General features: G+C 39.3%; 2 protein-coding genes across 4 annotated transcripts in view; one reads left to right on the top strand and one right to left on the bottom strand.

Moving 5' to 3' along the window:
* The window catches only part of ZC2HC1B (zinc finger C2HC-type containing 1B), a 34,879-nt gene extending 33,179 nt beyond the window's left edge, over window positions 1–1,700 (top strand). Inside the window, exons 7-8 of the mRNA XM_036767992.1 lie at window positions 527–605; window positions 1,519–1,700. Of these exons, the coding sequence (XP_036623887.1) occupies window positions 527–591 (65 nt within the window). The 3' untranslated portion in view covers window positions 592–605; window positions 1,519–1,700. The remainder of the gene's footprint in view (window positions 1–526; window positions 606–1,518) is intronic.
* A 2,833-nt stretch (window positions 1,701–4,533) lies between these two features.
* Window positions 4,534–27,453, bottom strand: part of PLAGL1 (PLAG1 like zinc finger 1) — a 141,521-nt gene continuing 118,601 nt past the window's right edge. For 2 of the 3 annotated variants that reach the window (XM_036768669.1, XM_036768670.1), the window contains exons 5-6: window positions 23,171–23,668; window positions 4,534–6,824 (exon numbers count right to left, since the gene is read on the bottom strand). In XM_036768669.1, the coding sequence (XP_036624564.1) occupies window positions 5,558–6,824; window positions 23,171–23,322 (1,419 nt within the window). In that variant the 5' untranslated portion in view covers window positions 23,323–23,668 and the 3' untranslated portion in view covers window positions 4,534–5,557. The remainder of the gene's footprint in view (window positions 6,825–23,170; window positions 23,669–27,453) is intronic. The other variant, XM_036768671.1, reaches the window with a different exon arrangement.

The raw sequence follows: 27,453 nt of genomic DNA, 5'->3' as shown, positions 1-27,453 counted from the left end.
TTTGAAAACATACTTACAAATACATGGAAAACATAGGGCAATAGGTAGTGGATTTGAGGGATGATAGCCAGGTCTCCTGTTCCCAAATTAATCCTACTCTGGCCTTCCTGATCCCCAAAACTCTATTATTAGAAGATTCATACCTCTGGATTAAAGTAGTTAAAGGTCTTCTGTTAAAATGCTAGTAGTCTTGAGAGAGGTAATATTCTATGACAAATTTATTAGATCCTTTCCAGCATGTGATCTCACTGAGAAAGGGGGTAAAAATAGGGGATGAAATACAGTTAAGTATTCCATGTTAGGAGGAACCTAGGCACATGGTGCAGAAAGCTAATATGAGACGTAATTAAAGGAAAACATTTTGCCCACTTCATGACTTTACCTGGGGTGCAGGAGTGGTAGGTGCAGCAGGGGGAAGGTCTTCAATCTAATAGGGAATTCACGGTGTCAATCAGTTTACTTTCCATTTTTTTCTTGTTAATGTTTTATTTGCATAAGGATGACTGTTCTGTGTATGTTTTGAAAGGACCATCCTCAGAGGCAAGAACTGGATTAAAAGTCAAGAAGTCAACGATCTCCAGAAAAAATTAAGTCCTTTGATCAAGGTAAGAAATTAATTCTATCTAACCAAACCCTTGCAAATCATCTTGTATTAAGGGTAAGTATGTAATGTTTACGACATCATTTTGAAAATAAACAACTCTAGATTTAGTGAACCACAATAGGCAAAAACCCAAAGAGAAATTTGTATAAACCCTGGGCAGTAGTAACATCTTATACAAAAAGCTCATCTGTTTTTGGTTTTGTTTTGGGGGGCGGAGGGAAATGCAGGGAAAATTTGCATTACCTAATTTTAGGTTTTTAAAATCATGCTTTAATAGACTATATTCATTTGTTATCTATATATTAACTAAGTTTTAATGATCAAAACAGATTATAATGGTTTACTAGTCATCATGGGATCTCCATACTCCCCCTGCCCTGACCCCATCACAGAATGTCAGAGTTGGAAGCAACCTCATTACCCCACCTATCTAATCCTGCCTGAAAAAATATACCCATTAATTAAATACCTGATAAATGATTATCTGACAAATAAACTGTGCCATCTAGCTTTCTGCAGTAAGAGGGGCATGAGTCCCCAGGGCAAATTCCATTTCCAGTAATTGCCCATTTCCTTCTCTTCCTGTGGTACTCACCAATGGACAAAGTTTTGTTTTGTTTTAAATTACTTCCTGTAATAAACTTTTGTTTCAGGGCTTGCAAAGCACATATATCTACATTAGCTCAAGGATAGAAAAATATTACTATCCCTATTTTACAGGTGAGGATTTGAAGTCAGCTAGGTTAAATAAATGACTTGCCTCCAGTCATATAGTTTACAAGTGGAGAAAGTGTGGTATCAAGCTAGATCTTCCTCACTCCACGTATTATCCACTGTCGGGCTAGATCCACAATAAGATATATTGCTGATAAAATAAAAGCTTAGAAATAAAATGTCATTTTCCCTAATTTCAGACTGACCTGTACAGAAGATCACTGGCCCCTCAGCATCCTCTGTGGCTGCCTTCGTTTTAAGCAAGTATTAGTTAAGGCCAAAGAACCACAGATTTCCATTTGCATTCCTATTATTCAACTTGGAATACCACTCAAAATATGCCTGTTTAATTGTAATGATTAAAACAATGACTTCAAATTTTCTTTTTGTTTAATCTTTTCTTGTTATTTTTCAAAATAAAATCAGTGAATGATGCGTCGAACTAGTGCCACTCCTTTTTAAAAAATTCATACTATGTAAATTTTTAAGACATCAAATTGGATTTAATAACATTAGAAACCCAACTTAGAAAGTTCTAGTAACAGCCTAATTTTTTTTGATCAAGGCAAGAATTTCAGGGCAGCTAGACCCCCTTAACCACTATTAATTTACTGGAAGTTTCTGAACAAATCCAAAGTCCTGGAATCTCTTCTTTGACACTGACTTGCTATGCAGCGCACCAACCCTTTATTCCTTTGGAAAAGTGCTTGTCACTTATTCTTCATATCTGGTGATCTTGAGGATTAAAGAATTAAGTTCTTTTAAAGCATTTAATTATCCTTTGAAACCTAAGGAGGTTTATTTTTCCTCCCATAATCTCAAAAACATTTGCTTCCTCTCTTCACTCACACAGTGACCTCCTTAGTTCAGACCCTCATTATCTCTTGCCTAGATCACAACAGCCTCCTAACTGGTCTCCCTAACTTATGTCCCTTCCTATCCCAGATAACCCTACACATTGCAGCCAAAATAATTTTATCACTGGCCATGTGATTTCCCAGCTTAATCAGCTTCCTACTGCCTCTAGGATAAAGCAAACTTATTCAGCTTTTAAAAGCCTTACACAGCCTGGCCAAACTTGGTAGTCTTATCGAGCATTCCCACCCCTCCCCCTTACCTGCACTTTACCTTCCACCTAAACTAGCCCTCTGTCTGCTGCTCATTCATGACAGTCCATCTCCCATCTCGGTATTATTGCACTGGTGGTCTCACATGCCAGGGATGCACTCCTTCTTCACCTCCACCTCAAAGTCTCTCTTCCTTTAAGGTCAACCACCATCTTCTTAACAAACTTTCTTATCCTACCTCACTCCCTTGTATTTAGCTATTTTGTATGTACTTAGACATGTACTTAGTTGTCTCTCCTATTTGGATGTAAACTCTTGCAAATAAGGATCATTTCATTGTCACTTGTATCCCCAGTGCATAGCACAGTGCCTGGTACACAGTAAACACTTCAGAGTTAATACTTGATTGAAAAAATCAAACCATTTTGTTCCATCCAACCTGAATGATTCCACCTTCCAAGCTATAGTACTGAACAAATCTTTTAAAGTAAAACAAAACCTTCTTGTTTTGTGTAAATATAATACTAGGTACTGGCAGCATTAATTACATTTTGAAAAACCTTGTAGACTACTTTTGGGGGAAACCACTTGCCCCTTTTCATAGATCATGTAAGTTAAATGGGCAATATTTCTAAGTAAACCAATAGAATATTGAGCTAAGCCCAATTAAAAAAAAAGCTATCTACCTTTCTTAAAAAGAAGGAAGTTAAAAAACAATTTAAAAAAACCCCAAAATAATTTTTTTTTAAAAAAAGGAGGAAGTTGCTAATGAGGAATAAAGAGCAGGATAAACTTAAACCACGGGGGGGGGGGGGAATATATATATATATTATATATATGTGTACATATATATAATATATATATATATATATATTTTTTTTTAAACCAATTTTGCCCTACCACCTTTAAAAGGTAGTTTAAAAACCCTCCACAACTGTGTAGCCGAAATATTCTTGGGTTTGTTGTGCTAATGAAGGGCATGGTTTCCATCTGATGAGGATGTTTAACTGGAATCATAGTATTGCTTGGCCAGATGGTACTTCTAACTCTGGCTCCGTTTTTCAAATACATGCTTTCAGCGACAAGGTGGGGAATGACCCTCTGCGACAACGGTCATGGCAACCCACGCAATAAAAAATACAAGTCCATCACTTTTTTTTTAAAGCTCTATGCATGGCCCAATGCATGTTTGATAGATCAATCTTACTATGCAACAAGGTTATTACTATTACTGTAAACTGATAGTTCTAAAATGTTTTGGGTCTCCATATCACCTTCAGTTCAAGCTAATAAATATACCAGGCACTGACCCTATAAAGGGACTTTATTGGGCAAAAGACTTTCTGAAGTTTTTAGTCCTCCTAGTTAATGTGGTAAATGATAATGCTAAATCATGACAGAATAATGGGATATGGCACTTTTTAATAACATTCCAATTATGGATATCTGTAAATTACTAATTCATGCCAAAAACAAAATTTTAGACAATATTGTAAACAATATTTTAAAACTAATCTACAGCTGGAAAACTCTTGTGGACTATAACACATTTAAGACTACTGTGTCTTCAGAGAAGTAAATATATATGGAAAGAGAATGAATGAATATCACATAGGAGGAATTATGATATTTTATAGTAAATGGATAGGATTATATAGCTTTAGAGCTGAAAGAACCTTAGGAATTACTTTATCCAACCCTGTAATTTTTCAGATGAAGAAACTGAAGCTGAAAATAACTTATTTTCCTAACAGAAAATTAATTATTTTCCTAATGTCCCACAGCAAGACCTTCATTCCTAAGCTGGGAAGCCTTTGCTACGCCTCTATTTTTAAAGTACATTTACGTACTTTTGCTATATCAAAAATTAAAATGTAAAAATAACCATTTCAGAAACAAAAAGAACCTACTACTTAATTCAAATTAAACATAAACTCGATAATAAATTCAAAGTATATTTTCTCCTTCATATTAAATAACACCCTTTTTTGGCAAAAATAAAATTTCTGTTTTACTTCTTTTATCTGGACACAAAGTTCAAAGAATGGGATTTTAAAACACCAAATTAGATTAGTAATTCACATTCAGAGAGCATAAGTGCAAAGGGAGGGATGAATAAAGACCAGAACATGATTTCAAATAAGTGTATATTTTTTAAGAATTGAAAAATATTGCATTTATTATGTGTTGAAAAACAGCATTTAGGATCCTAAGTACAGTAATATTTAAAGCCCAACTTATCAAATAAAGATCTCGAACAAGGGGTTTTCTTTGAGACAAAGTAATCTCATATTCCTACTGAAATAATAATTCTTGAAATCAGCAAATGTCTTTCTTGACTGATCCGTGCATTATGTGCACACATCAGAAGTTCTAACCAAGAATCAATCCACAGGGACTTTTCCTACCGAATTTGTCTAAATAATCATTTAGGTCTTAAGGGAACCTAGGGGAGTCAACAAAACTTCCTTGCCATTTTGCTGAAGATGGAAACTAAACAATTTTTTTTAAACAAAACATTCTATAAGAAGCTGTTGTTTTTTTTTTGTAAGACTTTCATTTTGCTATGGCAGTAGTAACTAAACTATTTCCAACCCTGAAGACAGAAAAATCCCTGAACTGCTGCAGTAGACTGAAGTCCACAGCCTAGTTAAATTTAATCCCCATAAAAGTGTTTTATTTTTATTAAAAGAAAGAAAAAGAAACATTACATCTTCTCAACTTGAAGAAATCAGAAGTTTCCCAAAGTTCATTTACTAGGTAGGGCCCTTGTTCACGTAGTGGTCCACCTAGAGGTCATATAAAAGTGGTCATTGTTCATATGTCATTTTTACTATGATGCATGGCTTGAAGTTAATTTCCCCTTGGCCCACACCTATATAGCAGCCCTCGTTTTGTACGCCTGTCACGGCAGTATTTGCAGTTCCACTATAGGATACTCACTCAATATAAAATTTGGTACGAAGCATGAACACTCATGGCAGATTGGCACGATGCATGCGGTTGGTTGATTCTGTGTCTTTTTCAGAATTTTAGGAGAAGCCAGTTACCCTCGCAGACAATCCTGTTTTCCTAATCTTGCTATATTATAGCTGGCCTTTTAAAACACATGGCTTCAAGACTGCTTAAAATTTCTTTCTAGGACAGAAAAAGTACTCTTTTAAAACAGAAGTCATCTGAATGCATGGTGAAAATGAGGCAGGATAGTAGAGCTGGGGCTCGCAGGGAAAGCATGAGGAATGTGGGGAAGATGTAGCTGATTGAGAGTCACGCTGCCCATGGCCAGCTGTGGTTCTTGTTGCTGTTGCCCAAGACAGCTTAGTCTATGGGGTAGTGATTCCCTGTGTCCCAGCGTCATGGCGCTGTTCCCATGGACATTTTGGGTGAGAGAGGGAGGCAGCTGCCAAAACCCCAGGACGTGGGAGATATCAAAAGAGGCAGGTGATGACGACGCCCTGTTCATAGCATCAGCAGGCATCGCTACCTCCTTGTTAACATTTAATCTGTCCACAACCCCCTTAGCCAGATCAAGGTCTGGGCTAATTCTTGGTGCTGAGTGAGGCTCTTGCAAAGATAGTTCCTCAAGGAGGTTCATATTGCAGAATCCCTTTGAACCTGTTTTGAGGGGCAGATTTTTGGGGTGGGCGAGTGGTGAGTATGAGGTAGAGCTTGGGTCATATTCAGGGTGCTGAAGATTACAAGAAGGTGAGCCTGGAGATCCTGAAGGCTGGATGGCTGCTAGAGAATCTGGAAGTGGTTGTGAGTGCTGCAGGCTTTGTTCATAGGGACTGGGTGCACTGTCTTGTATGTCTGCCTGCAAACTACTCCCAAACCCATTCTGTACGCAGACACCTAAAGGAAAAGGTGATGATGCAGCAGCTCCTTCTTTGAGCTGAAATGGAGGAGAGTGTGGATTCAGCGAGCCCAGCAGGTCTCCGTTTTGCAGCTGGTCTTTCATCAGCTCCTGTGAATGTGTTTTCTTGGTATGTCGAGTAAGATGGTCTTTTCGCCCAAATCGCTGGGCACAGAACTGACACAAGAAGTCTTTGCAGCCTGTGTGGACCACCAGGTGGCGCCGAACATCCTTCCTAGTGTAGAAGCATCTCTCACAATGGTCGCACTGATGCTTCTTCTCCTTGGCTCCATTAGGGGGTTTACCCCCAGTGTGGGCTTTGAGATGATCCAGTAATACCTCGGTGCTCCCCAGCTCTAGGGCACAAACCCGGCATGTGAGGTCTCCGCTGCTGGCTGCGTGTAGGGCCAAGTGCCGCTTGTAGCCAAGCTTGGTGTTATACTTCTTCCCACACTCATCACAGCCAAAGGCCATTTTGTTGGGATCATGAGTCTGGAGATGATTCTTCAGGTGGTCTTTCCGGTGGAATGTCTTCTCACAGTGAACACACTGGTGGGATTTCTGTGGTGAATGGGTGGCCATGTGCCTAAGATAAAAAAAATGAGAATTGAGAATTTCAGAGACTTTTCAGCTGAGGAAGGTGCTTTTGCTTCAAGAGAGAACCACGCAATCTCCAAAGGCAGAGAAAATATAATTTCATGCCTATAAGGTGCATATTATAGGAGAGCGCACTTTAGAGGTGTACGTAAACAATGAGTTTTACGTTGATCCAAGCTTGGTGATTATATGCAATAAAGGCTGTCATCATAAGAGGTCTCCCAATGTGATTTATTTGTGTGCTCTATAAAGAGGTGTGTACTAAGGTGTGAAATGCTAATCTGGACATTCCTGATTTATAAATGTAGCCCTACTTGATCTCTACAGAGCACTACTAATCTAAAGATACCTAGATGTCTCCTGCGCAACAGCATCCTAGCTGGGGGGTAAGATCATTATTCACTCTTAATGTGGAGATGTAGAGAAAGATCTTTAAAACTATCAGAAATGAGCTTTTTAGAGATCTCTTACTGATTTTTTCCTATCTTCCTGGGAATCTTAAACAAAAAAGAAAGAAAAAAAGAAATCTACTCTGTTAAGGTTTCCAGTTTTACTTTGAGCCTTAAGAACCCACCAATGAGATTTTTAGCCTTTTGCTTTAATACCAATCTCCCATTCTTTCCCTGTCTAAAATGCTCCTCTTTGGTCTCTATACTTCCATATATCAGTCTCCTATTAAAACAAATTTAAATTTCTTGTGGGTAAGAACTATCTAGTTTGCTTGGGAACATTTGTATAAACAGATGAAGACTGACATAAAATTATTTTAAAAGAAGTAAAACTTCCATTACACACTTCTCCTGCTCCTGCAGGACCCAGTACTGGCTAGGGTGGGGTGGTGAGGCTGAAATGAAAGTCTGTGTTAAAGCTTTCTCAGGGAGCACATTGAAAGTGATCAGGGAAGGACTTCTGGCAAGATGACAGAGAGGTCACATATAAACTCAGCTCCCCTCTTTAGCTGAAAACAAATTAAAATGTAACAAATAAACTAAAAGCACAACACCTAAAAGGAGGGAGGAAATGCTCACAGAGACAGCCCCACGGGGGGAGGGGGGAGGGGGGAGGCAGGAAGCTAGAAGAAAAACTAAAGAAATGATTGAGCAATTGGAATCCTAGAAAATAAAATGGAATGACCACAAGAACCTGGAAAGCAGTTAAGAGAGTCTAATTAAAAACAAAGAGAAGAAATATAACTCTAGTAGTAAATCTGGAGTTCTTGATGAAACATTAAAAAAGTAAAATCAGTGGCTTAGAACTGAAATTGGAAAACCTTATTAAAATGGAGTAAATATAATAAAAAAAACTTCAAAGATATGAGAATTGTTCAAGCCAAGTCGAAAGACAGCAAGATTGGAAGAATGGAAGACATCCAAAATCAAAAGCAATTCTTGAAAAACAGAACTTGAAGAATCCAAGACTCGCTGGCCTCACCAAGAAACATGATAAAACAAAGGCAATCCATCCCATTTTAGGAAAAAATAATGGAAAATTGCTTGGAAGCGTTAGAACCAAAGGGAAAAGTGTAGTTTGAAAGAATCCACAGGTTACAACTTGTTGGATTAGAATCTGAGGTTTTATTCAAACACATGTGGCTGTCACACTCTGGATCTCCACAGAAAGAGAAAATATTACGATCATCCGAGCAGAGACAGATCATACAGAAACTTCAGTCAGAATCACCCAGGACTACTCACCATTAATGAAAGGCGAAAGGAAGGGCTAGAATATAATGCACCAAAAACCAATGGAAAATGGTTAGCACCAAAGAATAACAAGCTACAAAGCTGAACACAATTTTACAGGGAAAAAAGAGCCTTTATCAGAATTACGGCTTGGCAAACCCTTCTTTTGAGAAAATCTCAGAGTTGGACAGTATTTGAAATCCAAATACTGGGAACAAATTTAAGAAAGGCAAGAAAACATGGATGTCTCCAAAGCACTAGCTGGTCATCCAGTGCTCACATTCTGAAGAGGGAAAAACCAAAACCAAAACCTAGTGATCCTTGGGATTTTTTTACTTTGTGTGAGGGTCACTGAGGAAACAAAGAAACAAGCTTTGAGTCTGGTATTCAAAAAGTGTACCAGAAAACAGGCAAAAAGGAGATGGGAAGGAGGGATAGGAAGGAAGGAAGGAAATTAAGAGGAAAGGAGTGAGGGAAGGAAGGAAAGGCACAGGGAGTGAAGAAAGTAAAAGAGGGAAGGAAGGAGGGACAGAAAGGAAGGAAGGAAGGAGGGAGGGATAGGAAGGAAGGAAACAAAAAAATTTTATGGGGGGAAGGGAACCATAGGCGAATAGTAATAAAGCCTTGAATCATACCTTTATCAGGGATGGGCAAAAAAAAAAAGGTTTTTAAAAAACCACAAAGATTACAGTAATATGGGCTAAATTAGGATAGGAAAGGGAAGGAAGGCCATCTGAGCTGGGGGAAAGGGGTTAGAGAAGGGACTGATTCAAAGAAAACAATTACTATGGAGAGCCCATTTTTAAGAGAGAAGGTGCAAGAACCCATTTCTTGGGGAGGGGGAAGAGCAAAGACAGGATCAAGATATACTGGAACAAAACAAACTATAGGTACCTAGAATGGATTTCTTCCACCGACCCCAAGGAAAAAAACCCCATAATATTTGATAGGAAAACCCAATTTAATAATTATAGCCTGAATATGAATGAGATAAGCTTTGCCATAAAAAGAACGAAGGTGACAGAATGGATTTGAAAACAAAATTCTACCAGAATATACACACAAAGATATATTTATGAAAAATACTTAAAACATTACGGTGTATAGTGTTAAAATGAAGGGTTCGAGTATATTTTGTCTCAGTTGAATGCAAAAAAGCAGGTGTAGATAAGATCTCAAGGCAAAATGTAAAAAAATGCAATCGACAGGCAAAAAACAGGGAAATTACATTTTGTTTAAAGGCAACATAGATAATAAAACAAAAACAAGGCAAGTAAGTCCTACAAGATCATATTTTTAAAAACAATATTGCTTTCTCTTTAAGATAGTAGAGAAGGAGGTTTGAAGGTAGTCAGGTTCCTCATATACCCTATCAAAAAACAGCAAAGAGAACAATTCAATCTGCAAGGCCAACATGAGGACAAGTATGATATGCCGCCAAAAAGGCTATTTGGATATTAGACTTCACTTAGGGAGGTATGGTGTCTAGCAGATGGAAGCAATGGTCCCACTGGTCAGATTACACCTGCAGTATTATTCAGTGCTGGGTCTTATGTTTAAAAGAACACTGGTAGGTTGAACTCATATGTAGGAAGGTAACCAGGATGGCAAAGGGCATCAAAATCATTTCTTTTGAGGATCCTAAGGTGCTAGGTATGTTTAGCCCAGAAAAGAGAAGATTTAGAGCTGACTTCAAGTAGCTGAAGGACTGTCATACAGAAGAGGGATTCGATTTGTTATACTAGGCCTATGAGAGGAAAAAGAACACTGGGCAGAAATTGCAAAGAGGCAAATTTCGGTTTAATAAAAAATTCCTAACAGTTAATTCCCCCTCACTGGAGATCTTCACACAAAGGCTAGATCAGCACTTTTCAGCTATGTTGTAGAGAGGATTCTTTGTTCCTGTATGGCTATGGCCTAGATGGCCTCTGAGGTCTCTTCCAACTCTGTGATTCTGTGAAAAATAGCTAAAAAAAACTCCAAGAAAATAAAAAGCAACCAAAATTAAAATTTTGCAGAGAGTGTTGACAATAATTTTAACAAAAATACTTTAGTACAATGGAGCCAGCTAATGCATGAGAAACAGCAGAGATAGGGAAGGAAATGATGCAAGATTTCCCAAAAGATGTTCTAAAATGACTAAAGACACAGTCAAATAAATTAAACAAAAATTATTAAAACCAGTAAGAAAATTATAAAAGCAATTAGAAGTCTGAAAAAAGTTGTAACGCATGTGAAACTCTAACATGGGCACCTTACCCTCCTACCCCTAGACAAGTTATTCCGGGCTCAATGACCAACATTGAGAAAACTGAAAGAACAGAATAAAAAATTTTAGAAGGTGAATAAATGTATGACAAAGACCAACAAATACTATTACTACTACCAATAATAGCTAACATTTATGTGCTTACTACATACTAGGCCCTGTGCTAAGTACTTTACAATTATGATCTCATTTGGTTCTCAGAATAGTCCTGGGCAGTAGGCACTGTTATTATACCAATTTTACATATGAGAAAATTGAGGCAAACTGAGGTTAAGTGACTTGCCCAGGGACACATAGCAAGGGTTTGAGGCTGAATTTGAACTCCGGCCCAGTGCTCTACCCACTGCATCACCTAGTTGTACCCATACTGCCAGTGAGCAAAACACTGTTGTTTATTCATTCTCCCCTTGAATCAAGTTGTAACATTTCCTTGACATTTCATTTCACAAAGTCATCCTAGCCTCTTTTAGTCTATCTAGTTGATCTAACATCAGACAGGGTCAAGAGCTCAAGATGAGGATTTTGCTCAGGGCACAGTAATGGCGGCACAGCCAGAGTTTGCTGTTCTTTTCTTTCTTCAGATGAATCTCCACTGCAGGCTGGTCACCAAGAGCCAGGGTCTTGTGTTGGATCAAAGAGTTTGCCTGTTTTGCCTTGATTGGGGGCAGAGGTATCAATCCAATGACTGAATTGTGGGCACAGGCGTAGAGGCAAGTCCTCTATTTTCCTGGTGCAGAACACATCAGCAAAGCTGTGGTCCTGAAGGGGGAAGCAGCTCAAAAACATCCACTGGTGGTAAGGTGTAGTAGGTGTTTGTATGGTACCCTGGCAGTTTCCACTAAAATACTGGGAAATAGAAGAGATCTGCCAAGTGTTCTATTTTATGAAGAGACCATGAATAGATTCCCGTATCCAGAACACCACTAGAAAAAGAGTGAGACGGTATGGCCTAAAATGAAGGCTTCCTTGTGGCTGCCAACTGGTCTAGTGTCATGAGATACCTGACTGGATTAAAGCAAGTATCTATCGAGTCTTAAACATCATGAAAGAGGCTTTGGGGTGACTATTTCCTCCCAAAGAGAGGTCCACAACATTTCAGCACTTCAAAATACACTAGAACTTTGTGTCAGAGGATTTGGTGATCAGAAAACTCTGGTCTTTCTTTCCATGCCAGAGGAAGATCTAAGAGCTGGAAGCAGGCAGAAAGTTCACTTAATCTACCTCCAATTCTATACAGGAATCTTCTCCAGAACATGGAGGCAGGATGGCTGACGAGATGTCCCGTCGTTTAAAGATTTCGTCTCCAACTCTGTGGTTGCTGAGAGGGGTGTCTCACCTGATAATGGCTGTATGGCTGACAGTACAGAAATAGCACCCTATTTTAGTCACCTTGCTCATGTCAAAGGGATTAGTTATAAAACATATTTGTAAAGGCTCCCCAGCTGGAGAAGCTTTTCAGGCTTTTCCTCACTTGGGTTTGAGGGATATGCTCACACCTCTGCCCCTGCTGTTCTCTACCTATATGACCACTATTTCTCTGTCTCCTTTGCCAGATGCTAATCCAGATCATGCCCTCTTTTGTTAGATGTCTCTCAGAGTTCTGTCCTGGGCAAAATTCTCTTCTCCCTCTACACTACTTCACTTGGTGATCACATCAGCTCCCATGGATTTAATTGCCCCCTCTATGCTGATGATTCTCAAATCTACCTAGCCTGTCCCAATCCCTCTGCAGACATCCAAGCTCACATCTCCAATGGCCATTCAGACATCTCAAACTGGATGTCCAATAGACACATGAAACTCAACAGGTCCAAAACTGAACCTATCATAGTAAGTGCTTTGTTGTTCAATAGTTTCAGTCATGCCCAACTCTTCTTGACCTTGTGGACCTCTGTCCAGGGCTTTCTTGGCAGATACTGAAATGGCTTGCCATTTCCTTCGCTGGTGGCAAACAGAGGTTAAGTGACTTACCCAAGGTCACACAGCTCAGAAGTTTCTGAGGCTGGATTTCAACTCAGGTCTTCCTGACTCCAAGCCCAGCCCTCTATCCACTCTACCCTAAATGCTTAATAAATGTTTACTGACTGATTGTTGTATGAGGGCTGGCAGAGATGAAGTCACTTCCACCTTAACTCATCTTGAAAAATTTCATGAAGTCCCTCTCTGAACTAGTCCATCAGGGCTGTCTCATTTGACTGAAGATGGTGTCTCAGCCTTCTGAGTAATACATGACCAGGTAAGCCCATTCCCTCAAAGAGCAGCTTGCCAAACATGTCAATTTGCACTTTCAGGTTACAGTAGGTCTTGGTGTGCTCGCTGCAGTTCAACGATAAGCCACATGACCATCCCTATGTTTTTGGGAGCAGACTTTCTACTCTGTTATGAACAACACCGACCCGCTATACCATAAAATCCCATAGGGACAAGGGCAAAATGCTGAGTTTCCCACCCCACAACCAGTGAGAAAGCCTTGGCGGCAGGGTTTGGGCTCAGAAGTTTCCTAGCTTATTGGTGCACCTTGAAGAGATTCAATGAGCTGGGTGTGCTCAAGGGAGTCTGAACCAACTGCCCACAAAGCTGAACAGTCTTTTTCCTGAAAGCTCCCAACTATCTGTGCAGAATGGTGCTTTTACTCATTCCTTCCCTGCTGCCTGCAAACATGCCTAAGTACAGTCCCCCCCAACCCCATCCTTCAAAAATCCTCTCTTGACTCTACCACACCCTTAACCTAATGTCTTAGAGATCTCTTACCTTTAATCAGTCATACTTCTGGAAAAAGCTATGTATACTTTGTCGTCCCTCCTTTCTTTGCCTTTATTGTCTCCTCAACCCTTTGCAATCCAATTTCCAAATTCATCACTCGAATGAAACTGCTCTCTCCAACGTTATCTCTCTTTTTTGCCAAATCTGATGATGTTTTTTTCAATCTTTATCTTTTTTTTTTTTTTTTTTGCATCTCTACCGCATCTATCACTACTGCCAACCCTTTCCTTGATATTCTCTCCTCTCTGGATTTTCATGACAGTCCCCACTTTGGTTCCTCCTATCTCACTTGTCTGAGCACTCCAGTTTCCTTTGATGGGTCATAATCCATGTACACATCCTAACTGTGGGTAGTACCCACAAGGATCTGTCCTGGGCCCTCTACTCTTTTGCCTAAAAGACTATTTTACAGGGAACTAACATAAGGCAAGTGCTCACGTGGTAGTCAGCAGCGATACAAAGACACTCTCAAGGTCTCTCTTAAGAACTCTGAAATTGAGTGCATGTCATGGGAGACAGTGGCACATGGCCACCCATCATGGCACGCCCTCATCAAAGACAATGCTCTGTTCTATAAGCAAAGCAGAACCGAAGTGGTTCAAAAGAAACATGAGATGCACAAATTCAGAGAATCCACCCCAAATGTTCACATGGACGATTTGTGCCTGACCTGTGGTAGAGCATTCTGAGCTCATATTGGTCTGATCCGCCACAGTCAGGCACGCTGTAACTTGATTCTTAACAGAGTGATGTCATTTTGGTTCTCTTCAAGAACAAAGGACAACTACCAACTCTTTTCACTCTACACTCACAGAAACCACCAGTTTAATTATCACTTTCATTCTGATGAGTCTCAAATCTATATACTCAGCCCTAGACTCTCTCCTGAGCCACAGTCATGCATCTTAAATTGATTCTTGGACATCCTGAATTGGATTACTCAACATGTCCAAAACAGGACTTATTAGCTTTCTCCCCTCAACCACCTCCTTCTCCCAATTTCTCTATTATTGTCTAGGTCATCAACATTCTCTCAATCATCAGGCTCCCAACCTCAGCGACATCCTGAACTCTTTCTTGTTCTTCATAAATTTACATTCACTTTTGATTTTTTTTATGGTTCTGTCCATTTAAATTGTTGCAGTCATTGTGTATATTCTTTTCGTGGCTCTGCTTACTTCATTCTGCATCAGTTCATATAGATCTTCTCATGCTTCCCTGTATTCATCATATTCATAATTTCTTATAGCATAGTCACGTTCCATTACATTCATATGCCATGACCTCTATTTAAAACATTTTGATATTGTTTTTAACAGTTCTAGCACTTCCCAATGATTTCCTCTTCCCATCCCAAGAGAATTCTCTCTTATACCAAAAAGGTATTGTTAAGCAAGACAAATTACCATCCTGGACAAGTCTGAAAATGCATGCCTCATTCTAAACCAATGATCTACCAACTACCAAAAGAAAGGAGGGATGTTTGACCAGTCCTGTGACATTATGAATGGTCACCATTTTGATGAGAGTTCTGATGTCTTTCAGCGTTGTTTTCCTTTATATTTCCATGATTGCCACATAATCCTTCTCCTGTTTCTACTTACTTTGCTCTACACTGATTCGTAGAAGTCTTCCTATGTTTCTTTGAATTCTTCCTATTTATCATGTCTTATGGGATAATAATGTTTCACTACATTTATAAACCACAATTTGATTGGACATTTCTTAATAGGCACTTTCTTTCCTTCCAGATCTTGGTTACTATAAAAATATTAGTGTTCTCTGTGTCTCTGTCTCCCTCTCCCTTTAACCTTCTTTGGCCATATATCTGTCATCAAGAGATCAAAAGACATAGAGAGAGTTTAGACCTACTTTTCATTTTATTTATGAGAAAAATCTTTCTGGAAGGCTATATAGCACCACTTAAATCATACTGAAAGTAGAGCTTAGTATACTTTCTTTCCCCTTTTCATTTCCTTTAGTATAGTAAAATCTCCAGTACTCTCCCTATTCTGAAGACCCATTATAATCTTATCTCTCTCTTCCTTATTCTTGCTACCACCACATCCCCTCTAGCATATTAACAAGTCCCAAGTCCAGGCACTTTTTTCTTGGTGAAAGAGATGACTGGTAGAACGACCCAGAGCTTCTTATTCCAACCTTTACAACCTCACCCTACCAATCTATTTATTTGCTCCTATATTTGCCATTCTAATCTATCTTGCACTCAACAGTTAAGAATTCCGTTTTTCAAGTATCATTTTTATTTTATCATGTCACACACACTGAAATACTGCTGTGGCTCCCAATGATCTCTTTCATCATTAAAATTCTTAACCATGGGCTTCATGATTTTCTACCAACTATCTCAAACTCCTCTTCTTCCCCTCCCCATGACTTACTACAAACTCTTCAGGTTCGAGTCTGTTTGCTTCTTTTGCCATATTTCAGACTGTACTCTCTTCTCTAGTCAGGCAAGACTCTTTATCATTTCTCCTCTTACCTTTAAACCATCAAATGCAGCCTATGTTACAGTGGAGACATGGAAGGAGGCAGAATGACATTCCACCCTTTTGAAAGCCTATAACTATGTCGTCGCTGTTTTATAGATCATTTCCCCCTCTCATTCTCTTTTGGCTTTCCCCTAACCTCTTTAGTCCAGGATTCAGGGCATGGGACACTAAAGGAATTTAGGTAGTTGTGGGAGAAGACAGCAGTTCTTGCTTAAACTGTCCAGCTTCCTTTTCTTCCCCCTCTACTTCAAGTACTAAATTCAACATGTCATTTCCCTTGGCCAGAACACGCTTCCCACTCTTCTCCACCAAACCACATCCCTCTCCTCTTTCTAAATTCTGCTTAAGACACCTCCTCCATTAAGTCTTACTAGCACGCCAGTAACCTGACATCTCCACTCTTTCTCAAACATCCATCATTTGTGTATATCTTTAGAAATTCAGATGTCTATGTCTTTCTGTCACTTGTACTTATAATTTACCCAAAATTTTATTGTCCATATTTGCATCTCATCTATGACCAATACTGCTTTCAAGTAATATTAAGATTTTATTTAAGTTATCTGGCATAACCATTTACCATTCTATTTACTGTAACCTCTTCTGGATAAGAAATTCTAACAGCAAATTAGGAGGCTTTTAAAAACCTATATACAGCTCAGATGCTACAGGGTGCTGAGCAGACAGTTTAAGGTATTTTTAGTAAGCAATGGGTTAAATTAGATGCATCTATATTGCAATATAAGCAAAAAACCACACTGCAATATAAAATATTGGTAGGTTAACTGCCATTTTAAAACAATCTTATGTTCTCCTCTATATGCATAGGGAATCAAGAAAACACATAACAAACAGTAAAGGATCATGAATGAAGACTTGAGACTGTTTTTCAGTCTTAAAAATTCCCAGAATGTATATCATCAGCTGTTTCATGAAGACAAACTCTGGGAGGCTTTTGGTACAGGGGATGAGAACTGGTTTGTGAAGAGTTCTGGTAAGAAGGTGGAAGATGAAAGGGAAAGGTGCAAAATTTGAAAGGGGCAGACACATTCTGCACTTTGAGGAACATATGGGGGTAGCACTGCTATCCACGAGTGCTTGCCTCCCAAAAGGCTCTAAGAACCACCACTTGGGGAGGCCTAGTGTAGACACTGTGTTATGACCTGAATACAGTCTGAGTGAGATAGGCCCCTTAGACATGTTCTCACTTTGCCACCATGGGAGAAGGCACAAATTAAAGGCCCTTTCAGCTAGGTGACACAGTGGAGAGCACATTGGACCTGGAGTCAGGAAGACCTCTTTTCAAATCCCACCTCAGATACTTACTAGCTGTGTGACCCTGGGAAAGTCACTTAATCTGTTTGCTTCAGTTTCCCCAATTGTAAAATGGAGATTATAATGGCACTACCCTCCTAGGGTTGTGGTGAGGGTTGAATGAGATATTTGTAAAGCACTCAGCACAGTGCCTGATGCATAGTATGGACTTAATAAAATATCTGTTCCCTTCCCTTCCCCAGCATCTAAGCAGCATCTTTCTGCTCTCTGTAGTAATAAATTCACTATCTGCTATACCTTTGCTGTCTGTGCTGATCAGTTTCTCCACCCCACCCCCCACACCTGCTCCTCCTTTTCTGTTCTAAATCGTTCTCCCTATTACATAAAACTAATTTAGCATGCAAGCCTTGGGTACATGATCATTCAGGGAGCACACATGAGGGAGAGAGCAAGAGGGGGACTGGAGCATATAGAGTCTGTTCAACGAGGAAGCTAGAATCAGGTGGAGGCACAGTAATCTAACCAGGAGCTTTCACAGACCCCCAAACAAACAAAACAAAAAAAAACTTACCAACCCATGGAGCTGGCTGTGACCTGTTTCTAAAGAGACCCAAACTTAGCAGCAGGAGGAATAAAGACTAGAGAAAGAGACTTTAACCCAAATCCGAATTACCCTTAAACATCATGAGTTGGGGGGAGGCAGTGGGTAATGAGGGAAGGAGAAGGGAAAGGAGAGACAGAGAGACAGAGACAGAGACAGAGAGGTATTTTAGCGAGCATTCTAGCCAAGGGCAAAAAGGGGAGAGAGGAGAGGGATTACACCATTTGGGCTTTCCTGGGTCCTCTATCCTTGGCACTGAACCCAGCGCTACATACATCATTATTACATCTTGTTTTATGTCTTTACCATTAGATCTCAATATTATTGAGAAAATGGAATATATTCTATTTTCTCTGTAGCTTTTCTATCCTGTTGTAAGCACAAAGATCACAGATTCTCAGAGTTGGGACAGACCTTTACAGGCTTCAAATCCTGATCAGTATCTGATTAATTCTTGCTACAACATATTAAGTCACTGGACATTTCCAGTGATGGGGAACTCATATCTATCTCCCAAGGTAGCCAACTCACTTGTGAGCAGTTTTAAATGTTAATTAAGCTTCCTTTATATCTGCCCGTCAGAAATTTCTGCTTAACAGTCCTACTTCTATACCTGGCACAGTGAATAAAGTGCTGGGCTTGGAGTCAGGAAGACCTGTGTTCAAATCCAACCTCTTACCCTTATTATATGTGTGGCCCTCGGCAAGTCACTCAGCCTCTGCTTGCCTCAGTTTCCTCAACTGCAAAACAGGGATAATAATAATATCACCTACCCCTCAGGGTTGTTATGAGGATCAAATGAGATAATATTTGTAAAGTGCTTAGCACACATAGTGCCTACATAAATGCTTCTTATTGTTATTATTATTGTGGCCAAGCAGAACTAGTATAATTCTTTTCTCACGTGACACTCCTTGAGACGCTCGAAGACAGCTACTATGTCCTCCACACCAAGACTCTCCTCCTCCAGGCTGCATATCAAGAGGTCCTTCATCTGATCCCCACAGAGCATGGTCACCAGCATTCCCATCATCCTAACTGCCCTCTCCTGGACATGCTGTGGTTTGTTTAAAAAAGAATGATCCAGGTCTGTGATTTTATTTGTATGGGGAACTCCCAGTCAGGAAAATAATGCCTCAACCAATAGTGATTGGTAACCATTCTGCGGCTTTTAATCTTAAAGAATCCTCCGGGAAATTGAGAGTTTAGACTGGTCACACAGTCAGGATGTGATTTTAAACCTAGGTCTTTTTTATTGTGAGGTAGTAGTTCTATATACACCATACCACACTGTACTCCTTCTAAAATGTCATGCTCAGAACTGATACAATGCTCCAAATGTTACCTGACTATGGCCAAACATATACAATGGTTCTATTGCCTTCCTATACTGACTCTGGGGTGAGAAGACCTAGGTTCGAATCTCACCTCTAACATCTACTGCCTGAGTAACCTTGGGCAAGCCATTTAAGCTACATAGGATTGAAGTTGCTTCATCTGTGAAACAGAGATAATGACAGGTTGTTGTGAAGATCGAATGAGAGAAGATAGCTTTTTTCTTGGAGAACTTAAAATTCTATCTAAATGTTCATTATTACTATTATTAGCTTCAAAATCCAGATTATCCAATTTCATCTGTTGCAAATTCTGAATTAAATTAAGCATATCTTGATCATTTTAGGAACAATAACAAATGCTTTGAGAGATAATACTGTACTGCTGTGAAAAGTGTGGATATTACAGGTGTTTAACATTCGTGCATTACTGTACTATGTAATATGAACATATTGGAGATGTCATTCATTATAGCATTCATAGATTATCCTATTCAGTCAACATTTATTAAGTGCCTACTGTGTGCCAAAAGGGGCAGCTAGGTGGCAGAGTGGATAGAGCACTGGGACTGGAGTCAGGAAGATTCATCTTCCTGAATTCAAATCCAGCCTCAGACACTTACTAGCTGTATGACCCTGGGCAAGTCACTAAACTATGTTTGCCTCAGTTACCTCATCTACAAAATGAGCTGGAAAAGGCAATGGTAAACTACTCCAGGATCTTTGCCAAGAAAACCCCCAGTAGGGTCATGAAGAATTAGATATGACTGAAAACAAGTGAACGACAACAAAATGTATGCCAGGCATTGTGCTAAGTTCTGGTGATACAAAGAAAGGGAAAAGACAATCCCCTGCTCTTGAGAGCAAGAAGACTGAAAAGGTGGGAGGGGTCAGCTTACAAAGTGCTTTGAATGTCAGACAGAGGAGTTCATATTTGATCCTGGAGGTGATAGGGAGTCACTGGAGTTAACTTAATGGAGGTAGGGGCAGGGGTGAAATGGTCTGACCTATGCTTAAGGAAGATTGATTTGGCAGCTGAGGGGAAGATGGATTGTGATAGGGAGATAATTGAGGCTGGGAGACCAACTAAAAAGCTATTGCAATCATTCATGTACAAGATGATAATGACAGCCTGTACCAGGTGGGTGGCAGTATCAAAGTCGAGAAGGTGGCAGATATGAGATAGTACAAAGATAAAACCAATATATTGGGTAAGAAGAGGGTGAGACAGACTGAGGAGTTGTAGATGGCACTCTCAGTTGTTAACCTGGGTGACTGGGAGGATGGTGGTGACACAGACAGAAATAGGGAAATTCAGAAGCATGGAGGGGTTGGGAGAAAGATCAAAAGTTAAGTTTTGGACATGTTAAGATGCACCATTAGTTTTATTTTGTATTATTTCTTTTCTCTCCAGTGACTCAAAGGCAGAAACCATGTGTTACACTTTTGTATTCCCCATAGTCCTAAGCTTGTAGGAGCACTCAATAAATGCTTTCTAATTGGTTTATATTAGATGTGTGCCCCTTAGATATTACTTTGTATTGATTTTATTAACTTTTTATGTACATGTTTTCTCCTTGAATAGAATATAAGCTCCTTGAGAGAAGGGACTGTTTCATCTTTGCCTCTGTACCCAAGCATCTAGCCGAACTGAACTGGATTGATAAAGAAATAGCAGTACTTTCTGTAGGAGAAAAAACTGGAAGTGAAGTAGGGCTCAACAGCTGGGTAATGGCTGAAGAAAATATAGTCTATGAACATAATAGGATATTATCGCATCGTAAGAAATAACAAATATGAGGAATTTGAGAACCATGAAAAGACATGTTAACCGATGCTGAGGAAAGAATGTAAAACCAACAGAATAACAGAAACAATAACTACATTAATCAACATTAAAAGACATCAGAATTCAATGTCCTGCACGGTTTTGGATGTATAATTGATGTATTACTTGACTTCTCAATGGGTGAAGGAAGGAGTGGAAGAAGAAAGAGAATTTGGAACTCAAAATGCTTTTAAAAAAAAAAAAAGAATGTTAAAAATAAATAATAATTTTTTTAAAAAGACATCAGAATTCAGCATGAGTGCAATGGCCAATCTTGGTTCCAAAATCAATGATATAGCATACTTCCCCATGTAAAGAAGTGGTGAACTCCATGTGTGGAATGTGGCATACACTGTCAGATGTGGACACTGTATCACATTATTTTGCTTTACTGTTTTCCTTTGTTATAAAGAAGGGTTCTGTTGGGCAGGAGAAAGATATTAAAAAGTGAGAACAGCTAAAAAATAAAAAAGCAGCAATGAAATAAGTTTAAAAATTTATTATGAAGAGTAATTTCCTTCATATAGTTTATCTTCTAAGGTAACATAGCATCACATACATATGATATACAGGACACAATCAATCATCAGTGGTGTTGCTACAAACTGAAGAACACACCAAAGCAAGCACTGCATATAAAATGCAGCAAGCTTATCTTCTAACATGGCAGGAAAGGAAGATGAAAGCACATCCTCACTGCCTTTTGGGACTGTCTTTTTCAAAAAGTTAGTACTTTCCCATGCATGTGCGCCACTACATCAGAGATGCTGTTGCCAACAGTACTCCTAGAGGCTCTCCATCTTGACTAAAACACCTCCACTGGATGTACTGGGTCCTCAAAAGAAAGATCCTATGATAATTTTGATTACATTGAGTCTAAAGGTTTTTGCACAAACAAAAACAATGCAACCAAGATTAGAAGGAAAGCAGAAAGCTTGGAAACAATTTTTATAGCCAGTGTTTCTGATACAGGCTTCATTTCTAAAATATACAGAGAACTGAGTCATTCCCCAATTGAGAAATGGTCAAAGGGTATGAACAGGCAGTTTTTAGAGGAAGAAATTAAAGCTATCTATAGTCATATGAAAAAATGTTCTAAATCACTATTGATTAGAGAAATACAAATTAAAACAACTCAGAGGCACCACCTCACACCTATCAGATTGGCTAATATGAAAGAAAAGGAAAATGATAAATGTTGGAGAAGATATGGGAAAATTGGAACACTCATGCATCGTTGGTGGAGTTGTGAACTGATCCAACCATTCTGGAGAGCAATTTGGAAATATGCCCAAGAGGCTGTAAAACTGTGCATACCCTTTGTTCCAGCAATACTAATACTAGGGTCTGTATCCCAAAATGATCATAAAAAAGGGTAAAGGACCCACATATGCAAAAATATTTATAATAGCTCTTTTTGTGGTAGCAAAGCATTAGAAATTGAGGAGATGCCCATTAACTGGGAAATGGCTGAACAAGTTGTGGTATATGAATATAATGGAATACTACTGTGCTATAAGAAATGATGAGCAGGTAGACTTCAGAAAAACTTGGAAAGACTTACATGAACCGATACTGAGTGAAGTGAGCAGAACCAAGGGAACATTGGCACACAGTAACATTATGCAATGATCAACTATGATAGACTCTCAGCAATACAATGATTCAAGACAATTCCCAAAGACTCATGATAGAAAATGCTAACCACACCCAGAGAAAGAACTATGGAATCTGAATGCAGATTGAAGCATACTATTTTCACCTTTTTTTGTTTTTTCTTTCTCACAGTTTTTGCCTTTTGTTCTGATTCTTCTTTACTGTGGAAATAGGTTTAACATGATTGCATATGTATAACCTATATCAGATTACTTGCCATCTTGGGGAGGGGGGAAGGAAGGAGAAAAATTTGGAACTCAAAATCTTACAAAAATCAATACTGAAAACTATCTTTACACTTAATTGGAAAAAAATTCTATTAAGTGCAAAAAAAAAAAAGCTCCTACATCAATATCATTCACTTAAGATTAGTTCAGCATTGCTGCCCCTCCTCACCCCCCCGTGATGTCTTACCTGATGAGCTTATATTTGGAAATGAACCCTTTTGCACAGCCTTGCTGCAAGCACTTGTAAGGACGTTCCCCTGTGTGGGAGTAAGTGTGGATAGTGAATTTTTCCAGGGTAAGGAGTATCTTCCCACATAACTGGCAAGGATAAGTTGCCATGGACTTTGCTTCTCACCCCTTCGTCTTCAGTCTGGCTGCTGGGTTGTTGTCCCATTTAGGCACAAGTGAAGAACAGTACTGTATACACTAGCTAAACTGCAGAAGCTACACAAGCTTGAGGCCAAAAAAGATGGCACCAAAGTTCTAGGCAAATAATCTTTGCCTAGGTTTGTACCTCTATGTTTCTTTTGCTTTGCTTTTTTAGTCTTCCAAGTCCCAGCTTCTTAGGCAATCTCTAGCTGTTGGCTGATAGTCTGTGTTTACTGAGGCACAGGTGAGATTCCCATGGTACGAAATTGCTAAACTCATCACTACAGCTGGAGCATTTCCAAATATCAGATTTTATCTGTAGAGAGAAAAGAAACAGTTCCTTCACATTAGCTACTTCAAAAATAATTTTTTTCTCCATCAGCTTATGATCAAATACCTAGAGAGAAAAGCAAAATGTCTAAGGACAGTAAAATACGTTCCTATTTCCATTGAAGGGTCATGCCATGGTCTGACTCTCACACCAAAGAAGTCACAAGCATACTCACCAGGGTAAAGAGCTCAAGTTCCTTTTTGATAACTACAGCTTTTCCTATAAATATAACCCTGTATACAGAGAACTTTGCTTTCAGCTCAGCTGACTGGATTAAAGAGAGAAAACAGAGAAAAACACCACTACCACCATCCAGTATGCATGTGTATTTTGCTCATTCATAAACAAAATCAGCCCTGCTTATTCAAAAACTGGGATGTCCCTCTCCTCATATCGTGATTGCTATATAAACTGTTTAGCACACCTGTTTAAACTTCCAGGAGACATTGGGGTAAGAGTACATTTGTATTCACCCCAACTTATTTGGTTACATGATTACTGTGCAGTTAAGACTCTGTGAGAGCAATATTTTAGCTGAGTATAACTATTCTTTACGTATTGGGTTGCAATGAATTGGTGTAAAGATGAATTATTATTAGAATAGTAACAAAAAGCTTAGATACTAGCTAAGGCTGATTATAGGCTTGTAGGTACTGTCCTCCTAATGTCAATTTACAATTGTATCACTGGAATTTATAAAGGAGTGTTAGAGTTTGCAAAATACATGGGATCCCATTTGAGCCTCATAATGAATCTCTGGACTAGGTTCTATCGGTATTATTACCTTATTTTACAGATGAGAAAACTGAGGCTTAGAGATGTTAGGTGACACCTATGGTCACTAAAATAGGAAAAGTCAGTAGTGGAATATGAACCCAAATTTTCCTTCCTCTCTATTCACGACTGGCAGTCTCTCCCTATTCCAGTCCATTGGGCACACAACCACCAGATTAATCTTCTTGAAGCCCAGGTTTAGTTTCGTGCCTGGCTCACAGTCTTTCCTTCTTCCTCAACTCCTGTCTTCATACTAGGGGCTTTCAACATATGAATTGATACTCTCTAAAACACCCTGCCTTTACAATTCCTCAATTTACTTATTTCACATGACTTGCTCCTTACTCAACCTCAGCCATACACAAAGATGGTCATGATCTTACCATCTCCTGCAAAGACATCACCTTCATGTTTGTCAACTCTGAAATTCCTTTATCTGAGCACAATCTACTGTCTTTCTATCCTCTCCCTTTCCCTCACAACACCAAACCATGCTTTTCATTCATACATCTTTAACTGCCTTTTAGATATCTCAAACTGGATGTCCAGTAGACATCCTAACTTCAACATGTCCATAACCAAACTCATTATCTCTCACCCCAAACCTTCCTCCCCCACTACCTTCCCTACTACTATAGAAGGCATCACCACCTCCTAGACCCTCAGCTTCTTTACTTAGGAGTCATCCTCAACCCCTCACTATCTCTTTCCCCTCATATCCAATCTGTTGCTATGGCCTGTGAGTTTCACCTGTGCAGCATCTCCCAAATATGCCCCCTTCTCTTCTCTGGCACTGTCACCGCTCTCCTGCAGGCCCTCATCATCTCGCACCTGGAAGTTAGTATGGGTAAAGGGAATTATTACTAGAGTATTTCAAAAGGTAAGGTGGTGAGCTGGAAAAAAAAACCTCTCAGCTTGAATCAGAGAGAAAAACAGTCTTTATTCGAGGAGGAGCAATGTAAATGTCTGAACGAGTTGGGGCTGCTAGGCAGCAAGCTTAGCTATAGAGAATCCTTGGGCAATTGGCTGTTCTGGGCATTGAACAGCCAGATGTTAACCCTTCTAAATGCCAAAACTTTTACATTTCATCATACGCTGAACCTCTTCTTGATGGCTTGAGATCATCATTTGCATCACTCACTGTGATGCGCCTCAGTCAAGGCTGAAGATAAAGTATTTTAGACCACAGATGCTCTCCTACCCCACACCTCTCACCATCCTGACTGTGAAACCCTGGAGCACAAACAGGGTGGTAGAGGCTTCTTAATCTTTTCTGTGTCATGGACACTTTTGGCAAACTGGTGAAAGTTTATGGAACCTTTCTCAGAAGAATGTTTTTAAATGCGTAAGAATAACATAACATAGAATAGCAAAGGAAATCAAATACATTGAAATACAGTTATCAAAATATTTTTTTAAAAAAAAAGTTTCATGCACCTCAAGTTAAGGATGACCTGGTATAGAGGAATGAGCATTGATTAGTCTAGTAATCAACAGAGCTCCATTTTGTTCTTAGCTCTGATATTCACTGGGTACACAGCCATGGGCAGATCACAATGTCTCCCAGTCACAGTTTCCCCATACGTAAACTTGAGATAATAATAACACCGACCTCACAATTAAACAATGCATTTAAATCACTTTGCAAGCCTTAAATGCTACATAAATGTAAGTTTTTATTATTGATAATAATTTCCTCACTGGCAAAATGGACAGGATAGTTACACTATCTATTTCACGGGTATGCTACAAGGAAATTGAACTGCTAAGCAATGGTGGTTTCATTGGGTAAAGTGCTATACAAATGTAAATGGCTCTTGTTACCTGGCTGGTCTATCTTCAGTGTGACATACTTAATACCTTCAAGGATTCTTTTGGGAAGCATAGCAATCAATGCCTTCTCTCCTCCTCTAAACCCAGCTACATCGTAGAGTTAATATATCTTCATGGGTTACAGTATTTGTACATTTCCTGGCCCCCTTCATAACCTCTGTCACCACCGATTGCAAAACTGCTCTGTCTTTTCTCCCTTCATGAACGTCGCTATTGTCTGCTGTCAGAATGTTTACTTCTCACTGCTTTCTTCTTTCTTAGCTCTTCTGTCTCCTGTTGCTTCTTCGTGGCTCTCAGCTTTCCCCTGCATGCTGGCCTTTAAGAAACATTGCTAGGACATCATAATTCCTTTCCTTCTCCATGGCATGATGGTAACGATCACGGGATCACCTGCTTTTCTCCAGTTGTTTGTTGCTCAGGAACAATAGCCCCTCAAATCCAGCCTCAGACACTTACTAGCTGGGCATGTCCCTTAACCATGTGTGCCTCAGTTTCCTCATCTGTAAAATGAGCTGGAGAAGGAAATGGCAAACCATTCCAGCATCTCTACCAAGAAAACCCCACATAGGGTCACAAAGGGTTCGACATGACTGAAAAATGACTAAACATGATTTATGCCAAAGCATTAGCATGCATAACATGAATTCGGTGCAAATGTTCTTATACTTTTAAAATTATAGGAATGTATTATAGTAGCAAAGAAAGTCCCAGTCACATATCATATCCTAAAAGTCATAATAAAGGTAACAAAGTATATGTTGATTATAATGTGTGATAATGCAAATTGAGCATTGTATATTCTACACACAATAGTCATACGATGCAATTTTATTGTGCAACCCACCTCCAAAACACACATTCCCATCTATATCATCATGTTTCTGGAGGAAAAAAAAATATTACGGCAACTGATATTGCTGGTCTGCATATCTTGACCCAAGACATTTCCATGAGCCTGGTCAAGGTTGAAAAGGAAGCTGGACAAATGAGGAGACAATTAAGAATAATCATTTGATATTGGTAATAAGATAATATGATGCTTCCCTAGAGGGTTTCTCTCTTATATCTTCCTCTTATCCTGCATAGGACACAGTAGCACCCAACAGACCAAAAGGGGCAGTCATGTAATTTTGTGACTTATGTACTTCCTCAGAAGTTAGAGA

Source organism: Trichosurus vulpecula, chromosome 7 (assembly GCF_011100635.1).
Source record: "Trichosurus vulpecula isolate mTriVul1 chromosome 7, mTriVul1.pri, whole genome shotgun sequence".
NCBI classification, from domain to species: Eukaryota; Metazoa; Chordata; class Mammalia; order Diprotodontia; family Phalangeridae; genus Trichosurus; species Trichosurus vulpecula.
The sequence above is the reverse complement of the archived record's forward strand: the minus strand, read 5'-3'. Positions and strand labels throughout refer to the sequence as shown.